This window comes from Pinus tabuliformis, chromosome J (assembly GCF_031772625.1).
Source record: "Pinus tabuliformis cultivar Carrire ecotype Pingquan chromosome J, CPIR1, whole genome shotgun sequence".
Lineage (NCBI taxonomy): Eukaryota > Viridiplantae > Streptophyta > Pinopsida > Pinales > Pinaceae > Pinus > Pinus tabuliformis.
In genome coordinates, this window is record NC_142295.1 from 82,585,182 (window position 1) to 82,606,444 (window position 21,263).

The 21,263-nt window shown below is 34.7% G+C and overlaps 1 protein-coding gene and 1 pseudogene across 6 annotated transcripts; both read right to left on the minus strand.

The window, feature by feature from the left end:
• Positions 1–6,122: 6,122 nt before the first annotated feature.
• Positions 6,123–6,674, minus strand: LOC149225615 (4-coumarate--CoA ligase 2 pseudogene; annotated as a pseudogene).
• A 4,602-nt stretch (positions 6,675–11,276) lies between these two features.
• LOC149225616 (uncharacterized) lies at positions 11,277–14,781 on the minus strand. 6 transcript variants are annotated; one of them, XM_089375131.1, is made up of 9 exons: positions 14,570–14,781; positions 14,286–14,363; positions 13,934–14,102; positions 13,130–13,206; positions 12,991–13,027; positions 12,749–12,902; positions 12,540–12,664; positions 12,215–12,297; positions 11,277–11,908 (listed from the first exon to the last, which is right to left on the minus strand). In XM_089375131.1, exons 3-9 carry the CDS (start codon positions 14,058–14,060, stop codon positions 11,588–11,590), a joined length of 924 nt encoding a protein of 307 aa, XP_089231257.1. In that variant the 5' UTR covers positions 14,061–14,102; positions 14,286–14,363; positions 14,570–14,781; the 3' UTR covers positions 11,277–11,587. The 6 variants fall into 6 exon arrangements, with proteins under 6 accessions (XP_089231257.1, XP_089231253.1, XP_089231256.1 ...); XM_089375127.1 differs by having other exon boundaries at positions 13,934–14,106; XM_089375130.1 differs by having other exon boundaries at positions 13,934–14,106; positions 14,224–14,363.
• Between the last annotated feature and the right edge of the window lie 6,482 nt (positions 14,782–21,263).

Here is a 21,263-nt window from a genome sequence, read left to right on the forward strand (position 1 = left end):
TCAAAGGAAGCATGGAAGAATTTTTATCCCCAAGATGTTAGGGGGATTGAGATTATCTGATCATGAGATATTGAACAAAGTAATTGGAGTGAAACTATGGTGGAGATGGATCCAAGGGGGAGCGTACCCGTGGAAGCATATTTGGGACATAAAATATGGAACCTGCAAACTTAGGCTAAGCAACTAAGAATGGAGGACCTACCTGCAGGTTCATTAATCTAGAATTTAGCCATAAATAACATAAGTTTAATACAGATACATGCCTTTTGGAAAGTAAGAGATGGACATACGACACGATTTTGGTTGGGTGTATGGCAACAAAGGCCTAAACTCACTTCCAAGGATGATATGGGAGATCTCATATATTTTACCACCACAATCATAGATTTTTGGAAACAAGACACAGAGGAGCCACACTGGCAATCCTAGTAAAAGAAAGAAGATTAGTTGAATCTTGTCAACGTGGAAAAATTGGTTGCACTAGATCATGAACTCCAAACATGGAAAATTCCCCTGGACAATAACTTAGACACATTGTGATGGGGATACCAAATGAGAAGGATGTTCTCCTTAAAAATGATTACTCATTACTAGTATAACATCACATGTTGGATCATGAACCTCTATGGAAAAAAATCTAGATAGCTTGCTCATGACCTAAGGTAACTCATTTTTTGTGGTTGGTGGGACATAGAGGATATTAACTTGGGATCAAATCTAGTGTCGACGGGTCCATGGCCCGTCACTCTATATTATGTGTGGTCAAAATGAAGAAACAATGGAACACCTCTTTAATAATTGTCACTTATCCAATTCAATTTGGCAGAGACTCTAGGAGATTTTTGGTCACTCAGACAGATCTCATAATAACATCTTGGAGACATTAGAACTATGGAGGAAATATGTATTCCATTATCCTGTATTCAATCAAGCCTAGGTTCTGGCATTGGGATTCATGTTGTGGACCATTTAGAAGGAGAGGAACAAACACATATTTAAATATGAATAGATGTATGTGGAAAGAACACGGTAATGATCAAGCACAACATCAGAGAAACCATCTTGGTAGAAACATGGAGTCATGATGACATGAAGACTCAACCTTAGGAATCTCTCACCTTGTACAAGCTTGAATTATCATTCTAATATGATCTTCCCCACTTCCTGGAAGATACCCCCTCCTCATATTTCTCCCTCCTTAGCTTATTCCCCACCCTCTAAGGGTTTTTTTCATCTAAATTTTGGTGGAGCCTCAAAGGTAGCCTAGGTCCAACAGGACTTAGAGGAATCACCAGGGACTAGAGACACCAAGTCCTCGAGATTTATGCAACAAACTATGAAATCTCCAGCAACAATGAGGCCAAATTTTATGCCCTAGAGTGTGGTATTAAACTCGTTCTCCCTATGGGGTTTATGTAGATACACATTGCTGGTGATTCTCACTTGGTCGTCCACACTGCTTAGAGACTAATCCAAGGAACTCCCATTGAAAAACTGATAAGGAGCTAGTGACTCATTAATTTGAACCACATAATTCTCAAATTGCTTCAATCATTTAGCTATGTTATTTTGTCCCATACTCATAGAACTGAGAATCAAGAAGTTGATTTCCTAACCAATTTGGGTTGCACACACTAGGGGAGAAGTCTGGAGTGTGGATGGCCCCCGATCTCATAGATGGATGATATCAAAGATTTATTTTCCATTTTTTAATCGGATAGAACACAAAGTGGAATGCAAGATGAAGACCAAAACTCCTCATTGGGGGTGCGAAGCATGGATGGAGGTGGTATGGGCATTAGTTCCCACCACCTTAAAAGCGGATTGAATGACGTGCATTAATGTCGAGGGTTTCCACCCCCATGCATGAAATCACATGTGAAACACGGAAATCTAGAAACTTCCAAGGATGGATAAAGTTCATCGCAATGGGACTTGGAGGTCTTGGTGGAACGCTTGGTTGAGGGAACCTCGACCCCTTACCACTATTGGTAGACCATAGGTTACACCTTGGAAACTCAAAGCAGTAGGAAGGTGATCCAGGTAGATATTGGTGGCCACCCACCTATTCCACTTGGACCCCAAACACTATTTCTTTTCAATTTCCTATTTTCTAGCACGATTTCCTATTTCGACATTTTTCTATTTTTGGCATTTTTTTAGGTCATGAACTTCTAGAGTTTTTTTTAGGCCCTAAATAGATTTTTTGCAGGAAACGGGAAAACGATAGACCATTGGCTCTCCATTTGCAATTTAGAGTTGTTTTTCTCAAATATATATTTCTAACGAGATATTGTGTGTGCCAAACAATCATATGCCAAAGTTACAACCCTGGGAAGTTGACGTTCCAACTAACCCCAATAGGGCCCACAAGATTTTGGCACTTCATCTCCTAAGGTTTTTGCATGTTTAGCATTTTCCATTGTTTCTTGATGATAAAAAGGCCCTTGAGCCTCATTGTAACACATTTTAAAAGGCATGTATCCATCACATCTCTTCTTAGAGATGAGATGTTATCGCTTGAGCTAGTTTGTTTCCATTCTGCATGTAAACTATTTTCAGAATTTGTTATTAATTAATTGAAGTTCATTTTTCATTGTATCTCTATGTTTATATTTAAATTTGTATTTCATTTCATTCCTTCATAAATCTGGATCAACAAGGTGGTGTGTTTTCTTTAGTTTTAGGAATTTGTTTGCAAGCTTGATGGAAACTATGGAGGAATAAAGAAATCCACATGAGGGGTGAACTTGGTGTGTCAGCTCGCATTAGACGGAAGGCACTTGCATTTATATACAACACTAGGAACTTATCAACTAGTTAGTATTTTCTACATGCAAAAGCCAAGACTCATATCTCTCATGACAATTCTAACCTCTATTAGGCCTTACAATTTTTCATTTGTGTTTTGGTTCAAATTTTGGATTTCTCAATGGTGTTTTTATTCCAATATGATAATATAAGTTGGCATATAACTTTCGTTCACTATCAGAATGGTGGTATTTTTGGTGCAATTGTGTTGGTTATTGGGCCTGCATAAGGGCTTCTTTCTTATTTAACTGACCCTTGGGTTTTTTCCTGGAGAATTGTTGTGTGATTTTGTTTCACTATGGTTTTGGTTGGAAAAGTTTACTTGTGGCCACTGAGCTAAGAACCTAGTCATCAGTTTCCAGATGGGTAGAAAATTGAAACTTCCAGTGTAATTTTATTTCATCACTCTGGCTGTGTTATTGGGTAATTGTTGTATGGTTCTACCTTCATTGTGGTTTTAGCTATAAAGTATCTCATGCGGCTCCTAAGCCAAGATCCCGACAAAGGATTGTATTTCATTTAATCTATCGTGCATGGTGTTGTATTTTTAATGGGATATACCCCCATGATCTCACCACCATGCAGACATAGTGTATGAGGAGCTGGAGAGGTGGGGGGGTGGTTGAGGCCCCCAGGACCAGAATTGCGACCACCAACAAGTTTAGGAGGTCGTTTATTCCCTTTGCTCAACCATCCCTGATGAAATTCATAATGAGATACAAAATCTAGAAGCCATGGTAGCCAAATATCATCATGCAATGTCTAACTCAAAATTACTGAAAGGATTTGGGCAACGAATTTTGAATCCTAGCCACCCTAGGTGTCATAGGAAGTAGTACCTCCAAAACTTACTTTTATATTGGAAGTTGAAAATCTTAATGGAAAGAAACTTGTTGGAAATATAAATTGATCAGTACAACATCTTTTCACACAGTGTTGATGTGAAACAAGAGCAGTGTAACATGTGATTCCATATGGAGAGGATAAATGCTTGGCTTGCCCAGATCAAGCGTCACATGTCGTACATTGCCACATCCTCTGATCCTCCATGTTTCAGTGCACAAGATCCTGCACCAGTAAACTCTTATGATTCATTGCTATTAGATGGTTATTGTCGATCTTTTCTGGTATGATATTCTCATAGATTCAATAGCGATGTTGAAGAAGTTACACTCTTTAAAATTTTGGTCTTACTACATCGACAGATGGTCAAAAATACCTGGTTTCCCACTCAGCAAGTTGATACTATATGTCGTAAAGTTTGATGTCAATAAATGGATGAACTATGTAATGGATTTTTGGTTGATCAAAGGTAATAAAAACCAGCTTACAAAAAAATAATAATAAACCAAATCCACCATAAAAATGTATTATTTGAAAACTTTTAATACTTTATGGCTTAAATAGTTGAAGAAATTTATAAATAAATTATGGTTTAGTATTAAAAAAAATATCTATGGTTATTCTTTAGATAAAAAACTAATGCAATGAAGAATATGTGGTTATCCAGTCCATTAAATGTTATTTTATTAATTATATATATATATATATATATATATATATATATATATATATATATTACAAGTAATCACAATGCAACATGAGTGCATAGTCCTCAAGGTTAGTTCACTTGGTCGAGTCCCCATTGTTAAAGCACCTTTGCTCCTAATAGGTTGCAAGTTCAATTATCTTAACTCTCGGGGTTAGGATCTGTAGTTGACCTAGTAGGAAGTGATCCCTTCAAGTGGATCTACCTAGTACAAATATTCCATAGACGTAGTGGTCAGGGATCTCTGGGGTCCATGAACCACATAAAAAATGTGACAATAGTGCATTTATCATGTGCACATTGGTGCACTAAGTTAGTGCATTGGTGTGACTATTGTGAAAAAGATTTAATATGCACTAGTGAACTTAAGTTAGTGCACTAATGCAACATACATGGATGAAGTACATGAAACTTTCAATTACCACCTCCCCTAGAAACAAAGAGAAATTTTTTGGGAATTTTTATAAAAACTTTAGTTAAATGGTGTTTTAAAATCAATGGTGTACTTATGTTGCATGCACAAGAGATTTACTACCTTGAAACCTATGTAGAGGCACATGGGGGATTTGGATAGGAGATATCAATGACTTAAGACTACAATTTTCACTGTTGAAATATAATACATTGGAATTGGTTCTTTGTTCACAAACAAAGAATGTGGTGAAATGCAAATGGGTTAATCAAAATATGTTTTGGATGGTGTTATTGAGAGGTATAAGGTTTGGTTGGTAGTGAAAGGTTTTATCAATAAGAAGGAATTGGCTACACCGTGACATTTGCTCATGTAGCCAATATGAATTTTATTTGAATTATCCTTTTCCTTACTCTAAGTTTTGGTTGGGAGGAAAATAAAATGGATATGAAGAGTGTTTTCTTAAGTGGGGATCTTACTAACTTCATTTGTGCAAGGTTACATTCTCATATGAAGATTAAATAGATCTATATGTGAGTTAAAATAAGTCCCTAGAGTATGGTATGAGAAGATCGATATGTTCTTTCTCTATATAAGTTTCAAGACTTGGGAATCAAATCATAGTTTTTTTTTATTACAAGTACATGTTCAGTTATACTAATTGAGTTGAATGTTCATAATTTGACATTGATGGAATTCTTGGGTTAAAAGAGTAGTTAAATGATACATTTAATATGAAAGACCTTGGTCTTATTTTTTCTTTGTAGTCATCCAAGCTATACAGTTCAATATTGGAATCTTCATTTCTCAGCTTAAGTATGTGTTGGATCCCTTAAAGAGGAACTCAAATGAAAAACTATTAACCTTGTTCTTCTCATTTTCAATTTGTGGTTAGATTGACTAAGGATAGTGATTTTCTAATAGTTTAAGCTACAACATACCACATACTTGTGTTGGAATATGTAATTCCTACTTGTCTCAGTTGTGTCTTTCTAACTAGAGGAGTCTGTTCCTAACTATGTTCCTAGATTTGTATGTGGTTGAGATATTCTCTCAACCAACAGATTGTATGTCCAAGATAGTTTTCCTATCTTGAGCCAATACTCCTGTATATATGTAATATGATATTTGATTAATAGATGTGAACATAGTTTGCACTATCAGTGTTTATCATGGTATCAAAGCCCTGAGGGCCTGGCCCCTCATGGGCTTGGCCCGTCCTGGGCTGAGGAAAATAAAGAATTTGGTGTTTTTTTTGTGTGCGGGTTTTGGGTGTGCCAGGGTCGGTGATGGAAAATGAGATCAGAGTGTTGAGTGCCCCAACTCAGGAGCACCTGCTAGGAAATAAATTCAGGGTCCTAGGCCTTCTCCTTTGAATATTTGTAGGGATTCTCGTAAAATTCGAAAGCTTGCCCCTGTGGTGGCTCCAACTATTCCACACGATCCGGACTTCATCGGAAAGGGCTCCTTAGCGAAGGCCAGACACATTGATAGCACAGGTCTTGCCTCTGTCATAACGTATCCCTGAACAAGAGTGGCTTTGGGAATTCGTAGCCTCAATGCATCCTCTAGCTCCTTTCCGAGAGGCGCAGCACCGGACATCACAATCCAAATGGATGACAGATCATAGCCTTCCACCAGCGTGTTCTTGGCAAAGGCAAGAACTATGGGAGGCATGACAGGTGCCACCGTGACCTTGAACCTCTGCACCAGATCTAGCAGGCTCCCGATCTTGAACTTGTGCATGAGAAAAATAGCATACCCGACCTTGAGTGAGCAGAGCAGCACAGAATTCAATAAGAAGATATGAAACAGAGGGAGAACGCACAACACCACGTCCTCAAAATGAAAATACACATTGGGATTTTCACCATCGAGGTATGCGTGATTTGTTATCTCCATTCATTGTTCTTTTTGAGGATGATGCAGATGCATTCTGGTGCTTTGAGAAGTCTTCTCTGAAGAATGCAACCAAATTTCTAGATGGAAGGTCCAGTTGGTGTGATGAAACAATTAGTTGCCATGGGAAGAATATTGCAGCTGACTTACATCCAATTATTCAAGAAGTTGGCTCAGATTGGCACCGAGAGTCCTCTCTTTACATTTCAGATGTTGCTTATCCTCTTTCACCTGGAGTTATCTTTCGATGATGCACTTTGCATGTTGGAGATGACATGAGTTGTTGATTTTGTAGATTGTGAATGAAACATTTAAAAAGCATGGGGAAAAGGTTGTGGGGGGAGATTTGTCGCTGAGATCAGAGAGATCTGGACAGTGTCTTGCTCATGCAACCCGAGGTTTATCGCCCTCTTCTTTCTCTTCGAGTCAATTTGAGAGAATTGGATTTTGGGAAGGTAAACACATTAAGCATGATCAACTCAATGTAAAAGGTGTAATTTGTTAGAATTACATATTAAAAAAAAAAAACTCAGATGAGAAACAAATTAATGTGGTATATATAAATGTTTTGGAATTAGCAGCATTGAGCTTAGTTAACTCAATGGAGTGGCCTTGTTAGAATTAACTACTCTAATAAATCATGCACGTGAATCCAAGACAATTAAATCAGAAATAGAAAGAAGAGACCAAAGGCGCTCGGTGGTCAAGGTTGAAGTGCAGCAAATATTGATTTTGAGCAACAAAGACACAGGAAATTAAATAATGATGGACAACTAGGTGAATGTTTGTGTGAGTTAGTGTGAGTTTTTGGAATAGACTCACTAGCATGATGTATTATGAGTCACACATTTTATAAGTAAGCAAGTCTAGGATGTTTTGTAGTGGTCTTTGTAAAATATGTACCTCATACCTCCAAAAGTTGGACTTGTGTTGTAAGCCTTGTAAGGCATGTGTACCCCCATACAGTTCGTGGTAATCTAAAAACCACTTTGTATTTGCAGTGTCGGTTTGTGGTAAGCTAGAAACCACATGTAAGAGTGAAGTTGGACAGAGATTCGTGTTCGCATGGTTTCGGGTTAGCTAAGAAAACCGTTGGCCTGGTTGAATCAGGTCTTTGGTGAGCCTTAGTGGCTAGAGTGCCCTAGTGGCAGGTTTGTAGCCCAGAGTGGCTGGAGTACCCTAGTGGCAGGTTTGTAGCCCAGATTGGCTAGAGTGCCCTAGTGGCAAGGTTGTGGTCGAGAGTGGCTGGAGTGCCTTCGTGGCTGAGTTGAGCCTTCATGGCTGAGTTGAGCCTTCATGGCTAAGTTGAGCCTTGGTGGTTGTGTTTAGCCTTGGTGGCTGAGAGCCCTTGGTGGCATGGTTGAGGGTAATCTAATCAAACCCAGAGCATGGTTATAGGTAATCTGATAAAACTCATGATGATGATGGAGGGGGATTTACACGTACAAGTACATTTATGCGGTTATAATGGTTGATGGAACCATGTATGCGAAGTGAATCCTAGTACACTAGAGGTTGCAGCGGTTGGCACCCATGCATTCCCGATGGATGGTTGCTCCTTTATATGGACATCAACATATTCTTTTGTTATGTTTGACCACAACTAGAATTTGCAAATTGATATCAAGACAAGTACTCATTAAGGGGGTGTGTTGGAATATGTAATTCCTACTTGTCTCAGTTGTGTCTTTCTAACTAGAGTTTGTTTCTAACTATGTTCCTAGATTTTTGTGTGGTTGAGATATTCTCTCAACCAACAAATTGTATCTCCAAGATAGTTTTCCTATCTTGAAACAATACTCCTATATATATGTAATATGATATTTGATTAATAGATAGTGAAGATAGTTTGCACTATCAGCTGAAGTATGTGTTGGATCCCTTAAAGAGGAACTCAAATGAAAAACTATTAACCTTGTTCTTCGAATTTTCATTTGTGGTTAAATTGACTAAGGATAGTGATTTTCTAATAGTTTAAGCTACAACATACCACATACTTGCTGGTGATCTTTCTTATTTCACTGATATTAGGTCTAATATTTTCTTCAGTGTTAATCCAATCTTGAAATTTACATAGGATGTAAAGGAGATCACTTTAAAATCTCAAAAGAGGATTATTTGGTATATCAAAGATACATATGAGCTTAGATTTAAGTTCATCTAAAAACCAAATATATTGGGAAAATATATAGGCTCTAATTGGGCACGTGATGGAGATGATCTAAACTTTGCTTCAAGGTATGTGTTTCATCCTAGATTCAGTATAATTACTTATTATGCTAAAAAAAACATAAGGTTGTTTCATTATCAAATGTTGAAGCTAAATACAAAGTTGTAGTGAGGGCTAGAACATAAGAAGTTTGTTTGCACCTTGATGAGTGAGCTTCATGTGCACTATTTTGAACAATTGATAGTGGTGTCCCTTCTCTAGAATAGGATTGATGATGAGATCATTTATATCTTTATAAGGCCTTTCACCCAAACAAGTTAAATTTTAGAAAATATTGATGAAGAAACTACAAGACTTGTTTGGTGAACACTTCACTTATCTTTAGGGACGGCAAGCTTGAATTTTCAAGCTGGGACCGCAAGCTTGAATTTTCAAGCTTACTATCCGTGAATATTGGTGAAGTGTTCACTTTAAACCTCACACATTGCAGTTTCTCTACACAATTTTTTTCCAAATTTGTCTCCAGCATGAATTCAAACTATGAAAATTTGTATTCTAAGTTTTAGGAAGGTGTCATTACATGGGGAATTGTGCAAATTTTTACCTCCTACATCCATCAAATTTTGTTTGGAAGTGGTAAAATGTTAAAACTATAAACCCAACTTAAACTACAACAACACATGGTGTGGTTAGCACATGTTTATATGTTCATTGTGTTGAAGCTGACATCTTATTAAAAAAGTAAGAAGAAGTGACTATTGAGTAGATGTTGATTGTTACCAACTAAGTAGGAAAAATTGACTATTGATTAGATGTGGATAGTTACCAACTATCTATAGATAAATAAACATAGCATTTGAAATCACCTTGAAAGGCCAATTTAACTAGATAAATTAACCTTAATTTGAAGGAAATTAATTAAATATACAAATAAAAATGCATTGATATTAAATATTGAGATAATATATTATGTTTTATTCTTAAAAAATATAAATAATATTTTTTAACACCACTCATAACTATCCTAAACGGGTTTGTTTACTTTTTAGAATATACCACAAAAACAGCCAACAATGTTTATTAACACCACTAATGCCTATATTTACTTTAACAGTACGCCACAAACGCAACTAAAATAAAAAATTAATGATGGCCAACCATCTTCACATCTTTAATTTGCCACACACAACTAAAAATAAAAAAAATTAACGATTGCTAACCATCTTGACATCTTTAATTTGGCACTCACAAAGGTGCCTTAGAGGATCCTCACAACTCAAGTGATTTGCCAATAGATTATTATCATAAATACATCTTCTAAAACAATACATAAGGAAGCCACTAGAAAGGTTGGGGGGTTCTATTGTTAACTAAGCAATAGCTCTAACCTCCCCATACAAAGAGCGAAAACAACACAGGGAAAACAGTACACAGATGACCAACTATCCAAGCAGGGAGTGGAAGTTCCCTTGGGAGAAATGAACATTGTTTCTTTCAGATAGACTAAAGAGGAGCATCTTCCCGATGTTACTCTTCTAAGTATTTTAAAGAAAAAAACACTTTTTGCTCCTATGAATTCAAAAAAATAGGAAGAATTTTTGAAAAGGATGAATTCAAAAAGTGGTTGAATATATGGTATAGGAAGAATTTTTTAAAAAGATGAATTCAAAAAGTAGGTTGAATATATAATATATAAGGAATTTCTTTCGAAAGATGAAGTGATCTTATACCAAAATTTTGATAGATATCTGGAATTCAAAAAGTAGGTTGAATATATAATGTAGGAGGAATTTCTTTTAAAAAGATGAACTCAAAAAGTATATTGAATATATAATATATAAGGAATTCCATTTGAAAGATGAAGTGATCTTATACCAAAATTTTGATAGATATCTGGATCTAGTTATGATTTTCCTGATTTGATTGATAGAAAATGCATGAATATTAAACGTATAGTTTTGTTTTTATTGAATGAGATAGATACACCACTTTTGCTGCGAAAAGAAATTAACAGCTGCACTCAATAAAGAATTATTTCTCTGATATTGAGAACAAACAGCATTGCAAGCAGAACATGAATAAGGATCAACCTGCCACCATCTTATAAATTCTCGTTGCCATCCAAACCTCTTCCAGTGACTTCCATTGCCACGGTATTAAAACCTTTACGATCATAATTGTTCAATACTTTGTGATTATATATAGAAGGGTTATATAATTCCTTCATGGTGTATGCCCTAAAATGGCTAGATGAATTAGATTTAATTTTTGGGTTTGTTTTGGATGTTGTCACTCTGATCTCAATAATATATCTCAAGGTAATTTCTTGATTAGTAAGCCATCGATCCATAATTTTTCCCTTCTGTGAAGAAATATTTACGTTGTGCCATCTGTGCTTAAAAGTTGCATAGATCATATATATATTCTTGTCTGCGTGCTTGAAAATTGCATAGATCATATATTCTGGTGTGTTGGTCTCCCAAGTCCAACACTGTTAAACCGATCTATTACAAGTAAAACGAGAAACAATGAAGAAAAGAAAAAGCACGAGGCATTAAGCTTTTGAAGAATGAAATTCTGAAAGTTTATTGAAACTAAGAGACGAGAATTTAGCAAACTTGGTTATCTTCAACCATAGCGAGGACCCTGTAACTAAGAGAAGAGAATTTAGCGAACTTGGTTATCTTGAACCATCGAAATCAGCATTAATATTCGTTCTGGTCTCTGATTTTTCGAGCGCCACGGTTCATATCGTCAAATCCAGCTTGATATCGTTCTGATCTTGAAAGCTATTATAGTTTAATGAGAGAAGACCGCTTTCTCTTGGGCATGATGTTTTTGTTTTGTTATATGCTGTACTAAGGCTAAGTGATAGATTAGTAATATCAACTGTCTCATGAAATGGATTTTCATCTTTTTCATCTTCCCATTTCCCATTTCCTTGGCATAATCTTCCTGTCAATTGCAGTTCAGAAGGGTATCTCAATGGCTCCTGGGGCTTATCCATCGCATTACTTTGTTCATGTCGCAGTAATAAGATGTGAACCAGATGTTCGACCTCATTCCCCTGTCCACGAAGGAAAAAACAAGATCAACAAAATTTCATAGTTTCACTTACAAATTAATTGTAAAATGAATTTTTGCAAAAGAACTGTGTTGGCTAACTTAGTTGGTCAAACATTTCAGTACACGTCAATAAATGTGTAACAAACTAATTATTTTCCAAAAATTCATCTCACAATAAAAATCTACATCAAAAAAATTATACATTATCAAATTTAAAAAGCTTCTTGCACTGCACAGTAACTCGGAAAATTTATCTAATTAATTAATTTAGTAAAATGAACTAATTATTTAGGGTTTTTTCGCTGACCTTCAAACTTGTCTGTGATCTGCAGTCGGAGTTTCCTTTGTTAAAAATATCAGTTGGAGTTGGAGTTTCTTCCGCGATATGACCTGAGAAATGAAAACACTTTGCTTTCAAGCCAGCAATTTAACTATTTCAAAATGTCAAACATGGTTCATGTCTAAATATTAGAGTATTTGTTACTCAGACATACATTTACAAAACAGGTTTTTATAGAAAAGGTCAAAAGAATCTTCAAACGAATGAAATAAATATATTCATCATCAAACTATGATATCTTAGAATTGTAAATTAGACTGAAAACTATTATGAAATTTTCCAACCAAGTTACCATGACGACCAGTGCCAGGTTGTATGGAATCACTCCAGGTTGGCTGCTGTTCAATTGAATTTACATGATCGAGAGCACTTCGTTCACTGGCCATGATAAAAGAGTCCGTATCTCCCATCCAAAGCCTGTAATTTTGCAGTCATGAATTCACACATTCTTGAAAATCCAAAATTTCAAAATTAAGAAGGATTTATGGTTACAGTGCTTACCTATTATGAGTTGTTCCAAGTGAATACGCAGAGGAGCACGTAGATGTTTTTGAAAAATCAGAACACAGATCCTCTTCACCATCGTTATCTGTGATATGTTGCTTCTGGCCATTTGTTGGCATAGATTGTTGTTGGCAGTTTTGGGTTTGGGATTCTGTAAGCCCAAAGTTGTTACTGTATTGACAAAAGTAGAATTCAATAAAAAATAGTGTAGAAAAGAAGAACTAAACTAAATTAATTACCATGGTTGCGTTGGTTGTTCTTTTCAGTACGGTACATCTGGAAAACATCACAGAATATTCCATTAAATACAATGTCAAACTTTTGTTCTGGAAAAACAATAACTCTGCAGCTTGGAATTAAAAAGCAACGAGTGCATACCTGCAGATGGCTTTTGACATGGGAAATCGTAAGCCCTCTCACATTCATCAGCTGAAGAACAAGCTTTGGGGTTGCCTCTGCAAAATATCAGCACATTTATATGCCCAGTTAACCCTCTTGCTCCATTTTTTTAAAAGTAAAGCCCAGTAATTTTTATTTTTTTTCCAAAAACTGTATTGATACATCTGTAAATCTAAATCTCTGAAGCAATTAAAGGTTTGCAGCGCCGAAGGATTTTAAATTTCCAAGTCTGTAAATTTTCTCAGACCTTTTAACAGTAGCATTTAGATCCAAAACTTGGAAACTAGAAAGGAACTGCAGCATTTAGATCCAAAACTTAGCAACTACAAAGGAAAATATCAAGGAAAAATCCATACAACTTGGTAACTGAAAAAATGGCAAAAGCTAGATAGAACTTTTGGGCAAATATACATTAAGCTCATTATTGGCCTTTTTCTTGTCTACTGAATGAATATAAAGTGATATTCAATGAACCAGGATAAAAGGTATTTAATGCATGGTTTTTAATATTTGACAGTACTGAATGAATATAAAGTGATATTCAATGAACCAGGATAAAAGGTATTTAATGCATGGTGCTTGTTATTTGACAGAACTTCCCTGGCAAAAGCTCAAAAACAAGGTATTAGAATTTTTTACAACAATGATAGATACCATGCCAGGAAAACCAAAAACAAGATATTAGAATTTTTTACAACAATGATAGATACCATGCCAGGAATTAGGTATAGGGTTTACGTTAGGGTTTCGAATATTTCTGAACAAGAGATAAAACAGACTTACTGTCTCGTCCACCAAGGCGTTCCACTGCATTGACAAAACATCGATGAAGACTAGGAGTCCATCTCAGGCGAGGAACCGTAGAACGTATGTACTGTCTCACTCGCCCTTTTCTTTCACAGCTCTCCATTTTGTTCACTCTCAAACTTTGATTCTACCTACAAAGATCCTGCTGTCTGTATAAAAGAACTCACTCAGCAGTCATGAACTTGTTTTAATCTTCATGCAGCTACACGAAAACCTAACATTAAGATAAGAAAATTCTGAACCATTTTGAGAAGAAATTGCAGTACCCAGATCATGGAAGAACATGATAAGGACACCATCTATTTTAAAGTGCAGGGACCTGTCTTACATGAGAGACGTGAAACTCTAAGATAACAACGTTCAAGTCCCCTACGACTCTATGCTGCGCCTGCACGGGCCCTTCCTCCTTAAAAAAGCAAACCATGAACCAGTGAATTTAAACGGTATAAACCGCGAGTATAATTGCCTTGAAAATAAGGAATTTAAACACTAGTTTCTAAATTCCTGGTGCATGACACCTGAAGTTTGACTAAAATTCTAACATCCTTCCGACAAACAGGCCATGTATAATGGGATAATAAATTATGCCGCTAAATTCCTACATCGTCCAACCTGTTGCCAAAGTTTGACCCAATCTCTACCTTCCTTCACACAGACAAGCCAGATGGTATAATAAATTCAAGCTCACTCCTGCCAAATTAGCCATGACATATGTTCAGGTGTTAATGAAGTCAATTCTCGATAGAATTATTGAAGATACTAGTTTCACATTTATCAATATCAATTGATCACAGGGTATGATAATTTGTTCGGCATTGCATCTGGCCACTTTAAAGTTTTATTTTAAGGTGTTTTTTCTTCTACACTGTGTAGGGTTTTTAATGTTTTTAATTTTTTTAAATAAGGATTTTTCGGATTATAAATTTTTAATTTTTTTTTTTTAATAATATCTAAGTTAACATTTTGTTTTTTAGAATTTATTTATTTATTAAGTTATTGTGTTTTAAATTTTATAAGAAAGTTAATAAATTTAGTTTTTTTATAAAATTTAATAGAGATTTGCTACAACTATAAATTTGAATTATATTTTCTATATTATAAAAATTTCAACTAAATAAATTTATTTATGTATTTAAAATATAATTTAAATTTAAATATAACCAATTATTTATATTTCTAGATTTAAAAAAAATAAACTATACCAATTAAATTAAATAAAAAACCATAATCATAAAACAATTATATATATAGATATATAATTTATTTATTCTCCATATTACCAACCATCACTAAATATTATTGATTTCATATTTACCAAAATCAATAACCTGTTTTTAATATAATTGTTAACCTATTTTTAATATAATTGTTTTCATATCGACAATAACCTATTTTTAGTAAGCAATAAAAATCCTATAATGTTTTTAGTAACGAAAATCACCTATTTTTAGTAAGCATCATAAAAATCCTTTTATAATGTTTTTAATAAGTAATTGAATTTTTTTCATAATTAATATATTGTTTATGCTATCAAATTTTTTCATTGATATAATTATAATGTATATAATTTTAAGGGATTAAATATCAATTTTAATAATGATTATTATCATTTTTATTAAAATCATTAACTTATTTTTATAAATATTCATGAGTAATTTTTTAATAATTAATCATAATAATTTATTTTTTTTTTCATAATTAATATATTATTAAGAACTCATTTAAATGTATTAAGATTTTTAAGTGACATTTTATTCAAATTTTTAGTTAAATTTTAATAATTAAAAATATATAATTATGATTAGAGGTGCTCTCTAATCTAATATGATAGATAGAGATATTATAATCTAATGTTTAACATTTTGAATAAATCAAATAAAAATTAAATTAAATTAAAATTTTAAACTAAATAAAAATAAATAAAGTTAGATATGAGACTTTTGTGATCTATATAGTAGATAAATGTCTTTGGAATTAATCACATTATTAAGATTTGGTTGAACCAACTAATGTGGTTCATCCTGAGGACATTTTAGCTCCATCAAAATAAAACAAAAAAGTAAAAATAAAAATAAACCCTATGAAAATAAAATAAAAATGGCCCATGATTGATCCATGAGAATCCATGCTATTAGCTCATGGTATTCATGTGGAATATAGCCTATTTAATGAGGGGAATTAAACCGGCCTACATCTATCTTAACTCCCAATCTACTAAGCACTAGGGGTATCAAATCTCTTTTAACTCTAAAAAGAGGTTTGCATATAAATAAATTTGATCCCTCTCGTTATTTAGTAGATTTAGAGATAAGATAGATCTAGGCTGATTTAAATATTTTAATGTATTTAAGAATAGTGTATTATCTTCAAAAATATAAAATTAAAATTAAAATGGCTCATGATATTGATTCATGGTAGTGAGAATCCATGGTATTAGCTCATGGTATTCATGTGGAATATAGCATATTTAATGAGGGGAATTAAACCAATCTACATCTATCTTAACTCCCAATCTACTAAGCACTAGGGGGATCAAATCTCTTTAAACCCTTAAAAGAGGTTTGTATATAAAGAAATTTGATCCCTCTTGTTATTTAGTAGATTTAGAGATAACATAGATCTAGGCTGATTTAAATATTTTAATGTATTTAAAAACAATGTATTATCTTCAAAAATATAAAATAAAAATAAAAATGGCCCACGATATTGATCCATGGTATTGAGAATCTATGGTATTAGCTCATGGAATATAACTTATTTAATGAGGGGAATTAAACCAACTTACATCTATCTTAACTCCGGATCTACTAAACACTGGGGGATCAAATCTCTTTTAACTCTAGAAAGAAGTTTGCATATAAAGAAATTTGATCCCTCTAGTTATTTAGTAGATTTAGTGATAAGATAAATCTAGCTAATTTAAATATTTTAATGTATTTAAAAATAGTATATTATCTTCAAAATATAATTTAAACCATATAAATTAAGAAAGTAATTAGTAGGACATGTTTAGATTTTTTAGGTTTTAGGTTTTGCATTGGAATGGGGTAATTTTTATTGAAATGTTAAAATATTTAACTAAATTTTAAGTAAAATTTTTAACAGTTTTTTTGTATAAATAGATTTATAACTCTTAAATAATGTGAAATTTATGATACAAATCTATGCTCTTCTTTCTTATTATTGAATAAAATTAAAATTTAAGAGAAAACTTAAAAAACAATCAACCTAAAAGAGTTTGAAGACGGCAATGTATAATGTCAATCCAGCTGAACATCAAATTCAATAAAGGATGAGATGACCGAATTCCAACAGAAAATTGGAAAATCACCGATAGGTCAGTTATCCGGCTCCTTCCTTGAAGTTCCGTCGCCAGAAGTTGGGCAATAGAAAAGTTGTCCTCTGACGGTGAACTTCCAGAGTCCAGACTCCGTGTGTACTATCTCCACCGTGGGTATAACCTAACCATCTGTCCACACATAGTAGCTTTTAAATCGCAATTTATGGCGATTGTCTGGCGAAAGCACATCCCGATAAAAATTAATTAACTATTGTTCAAATTTGACCCGAGCTCTTGAAACTATACAAAATCATGGATAGGTTAGAAGAATATAAAAACCACAACCACCAAAAGTGAAATATTATCGAGGTGGATCGAATCAAGGCTGCATGGAAGAATGTTGCTTTATTCTTCGGCTATTAATTTCCACTCTACTTCCTTTCAATTGGTTGAATTTCATTATTAAAACCCACATAAATAGCACCACCACCACAGGTCTCTCTCACTATAATCTTAATATATCTAAAAACTTGACTCTGTGATTTGTCTTTTTTACTCCATCTTTCTCAATCTCCACACATTTTGAAAATATACAGAGCACTGTAAGACATACGTATCTCCTCCTGTCAATTCAAGGTTCCCATGAAAGCAAAATGAATTTGACATCTTCTAATCCTTCCAAAAGATAAATAAAAATCTTTACACGTCATCAATCATCAACAGGAAAATTTCCACAGAACAGACAAACATAAACCGAATCACCGAGAATCCTGAGATCCTTGCAATTATTTCTCATTCCTTGTACAGACCTGAATGGTCACTTGTGCTTGGAGATAACTGGGTGCTTACCAATGCTAATAAGAATAATTTGAAGCAACCATTATCTTAATTACAATCCAGTGTGATCTCGAAAAATCCCATCTGGGCCCTTGTACCAGCGTGTACGGGTGGTTTGCTTAAACCCTAAACCCTACGTCTAGTCTTGCTTAAACCCTAAAACCCACACGTCATGTATTTGATTTTCGCGTTGACCTGGAACCAATACAGTAAATGTTAACTGCTCATTCCAAGTAAGAGCACATATGTGTAGCTGTAATTCTTGAAAATATGCACTGGAAACCTCCACACGTCCACCTCTATAGCCCCATTAATGCGCGGCTACATGCGCCGGAGACAGGCCGATATAACACGCGGGCGGTGTAACACGCCGTTATTTTTTTTTATCTAGTTATCACCGGCTATCTCCGGCGCATGTAGCCGCGCATTAATGGGGCCATAGAGATGGAAATAGGAGTTTCCCCTCCACACACACCATGCATTATAATTGCGTATTTATACTCTTCAAATTTGAAAGCAAAAGCTCCCCTAGGATTCCTTGCTGAACTGGTACTTTGTCTCTGTGATTTGATGTCTACATGGAACCAAAATTAATCTCTGCTAGGCAGATCCTATTCATGTTAAAATCATTGAACTTTGCATGGCCTTGTCATGTGTCATGGAATGTTTCTTTAGTCAAATCATGAGAGGATTGGTATGGAAAAGTAAAACCAGAAGACGAACATAAAAGAATACTTTGTGCCGTGGAATGTTTCTTTAGTCAATGTCACCGAGAAGCTTGGTATGGAAGACAAACCAGATAGGACGAGTCTAGGGAATAGGTTTGACAGTGAAAATATTTTATTTTTTAAATATCCTTGTTTATAAATTTACTCTGATTTTGATGGATAGGTTTGATAGTGAATAGATATTATTTTTAAATATTTTCTTTATAAATTTATTAGGATTTTTTTTGGTTGATAGTTGGAATTATAAATTGTTATTATTTTGAAATTGTAATATGTAACTATTTCAATAAGAAAAGCAATTTCAAAATTTATAAAGTTGCAGAATGGTAATTTTTTTAAAGTCAAAGTTGTGATTTTCATTGTGAAATTATATCTATTTACTTGTTACATAAATAAAATCATGTAAATACAAAAGTAAAATCATTAAGGGAAAAAATTATTTCCAATAGACGAAGTGAACTAGACAGTAAAATTCCAATAAATTAGAGTTTCAATATGGATTTTTAATGCTCATATTATAACTTCTAATTATATATATATATATATATATATATATATATATATATATATATATTATTATATGTGTTGGTTGCATCATTTGGTGAATATCTATGATGCAAAGAAAAACTGCTTAAAGGTAATTTTCTTTTCATTTCATAAATCCCTTACGTGAACCTGTGGGTTATGGTCCACCTATACATATTGGAAGTCTTTACATTGGTGGATTTAAATAAAAATCCGACGAATCACCAAGCACCGAAATAACACATAATCTGCCAACGAACGTTGGTCACACTCCAAACGCGCAAGACCAGACCCCAAATAAAATAAACCCACATCCATAAACTTCTCGGATCCGCTGAGGCCCAAGCTTTATCGGCTTCAATCTCTGCCATTGATCTCACCTTCCAATCCAATGGTTGATAGTAAACCCGATCAACGAAACTAATCGTCGATTCTCCACCGTTTGATCAAGGCACTTTTGATCCAACGGTCATTAGCGATATCAGACATGGATCATGCATGACGTCTAACCGCCCTTATGGAGCCAATAAGGAATATAAATCCTTGATGTATAAATGTTCGGGTCCGATTTTGAAATTAAAGTTCGATCACTTTATGACTGGATATTCGTTGGATATAAGAGGTCATCAAATATACGGTTTGTGGGACTTCAACTAGCACACGGATTAAAATAGGCTTAACCCCCGCAGTTGACTATGATCTAAGAGGTTGAATATGAGATCGACGGCTAGGAGTGAGTGCAGGACTTCAGCCATGATCAAGAAAATCCGTACTCTCCTACCCCCGCAGTTGTTGATCACTATCGATCTGACGATCCAGATCTATTCCTCCGCCATTCTTCCTTCGTCATTAATATCTGTCGATCTGAACGATCTGACAAATCCCTCTGCTCTTGTTCGCTTATGATGGAATTTGCGTTATAACACAAATTAACTCTGTCGCTCTCTGTTTAAGCCCTCACACACGTATATCATATTAACACTAGATCGCCATCGATCGTTATAGTGATCGATGGTCGATCAACAATCCTGCAACATGGAATTTCACTTATTCAACACAGACATATAACTATTGGTAACCAGACACACGAAATCCACATAACAAACATATTTATATTATACAGAATGAATTACAGTCTAAGGCATTTCAGCCTTAGTCACAATTCCTCTATCGATTACATTGTATTCTCACTCTCTGTCTATGCTCTATCCATCTTACAATACAGAAGCTCTTTATATAGGAAATTACATAAGCGTGGATCATCTCAGATCCACGATTTACTCTCACAAATCGCCTAAATCTCTCAACACACATACATGGCAGATAATTACATTAATTCAAGTCTTCTAAAGACTTATCAATTCCATCAAATTAGCTCGTTTTTGACATAAATTTGCTCTCGGTTTACATGATTGTCCACGTCTCCTCCTCCATAGATCTGAGTTTGAATTTTGATTAAAGGTGCCCGGATTCTCCCGCATTAGACTCCCGAGGCACAAAAATTTATGACCTCCTAGTCATATGCTTCTCCTTAATCCCATAGCAATTCTACCCACTTCCTCAGTGGAACTGCCTTCATGATCTTTCTGTGAGCTGCAACAAAACCTCTGCAGTAATAGTCTTCTCTGCTACACGATACCTCACCAAGCTTCTCTCCCCGAGCTTAGTCTTTCGGCATCTCTCTGGTTCTCTCTTCTTGGAACCATTTGAGCACTCCGTGCTCTAGGTTGCTGCAAGTTTTCTCACCTTCTACTGCTGCTATTGACAGTACAAAGATCATAAACTCTCCTATCTTCAACATAAATGTACCTCCTTCTTTCACACACAAAATCTTCTTTCTCGCAGGAAACCTTTCCCTACTCTGATATCACTTGATGCAAAGAAAAACTTCCTAAAGGCAATTTCCCTTTCATTTCATAAATCCCTTACGTGAACC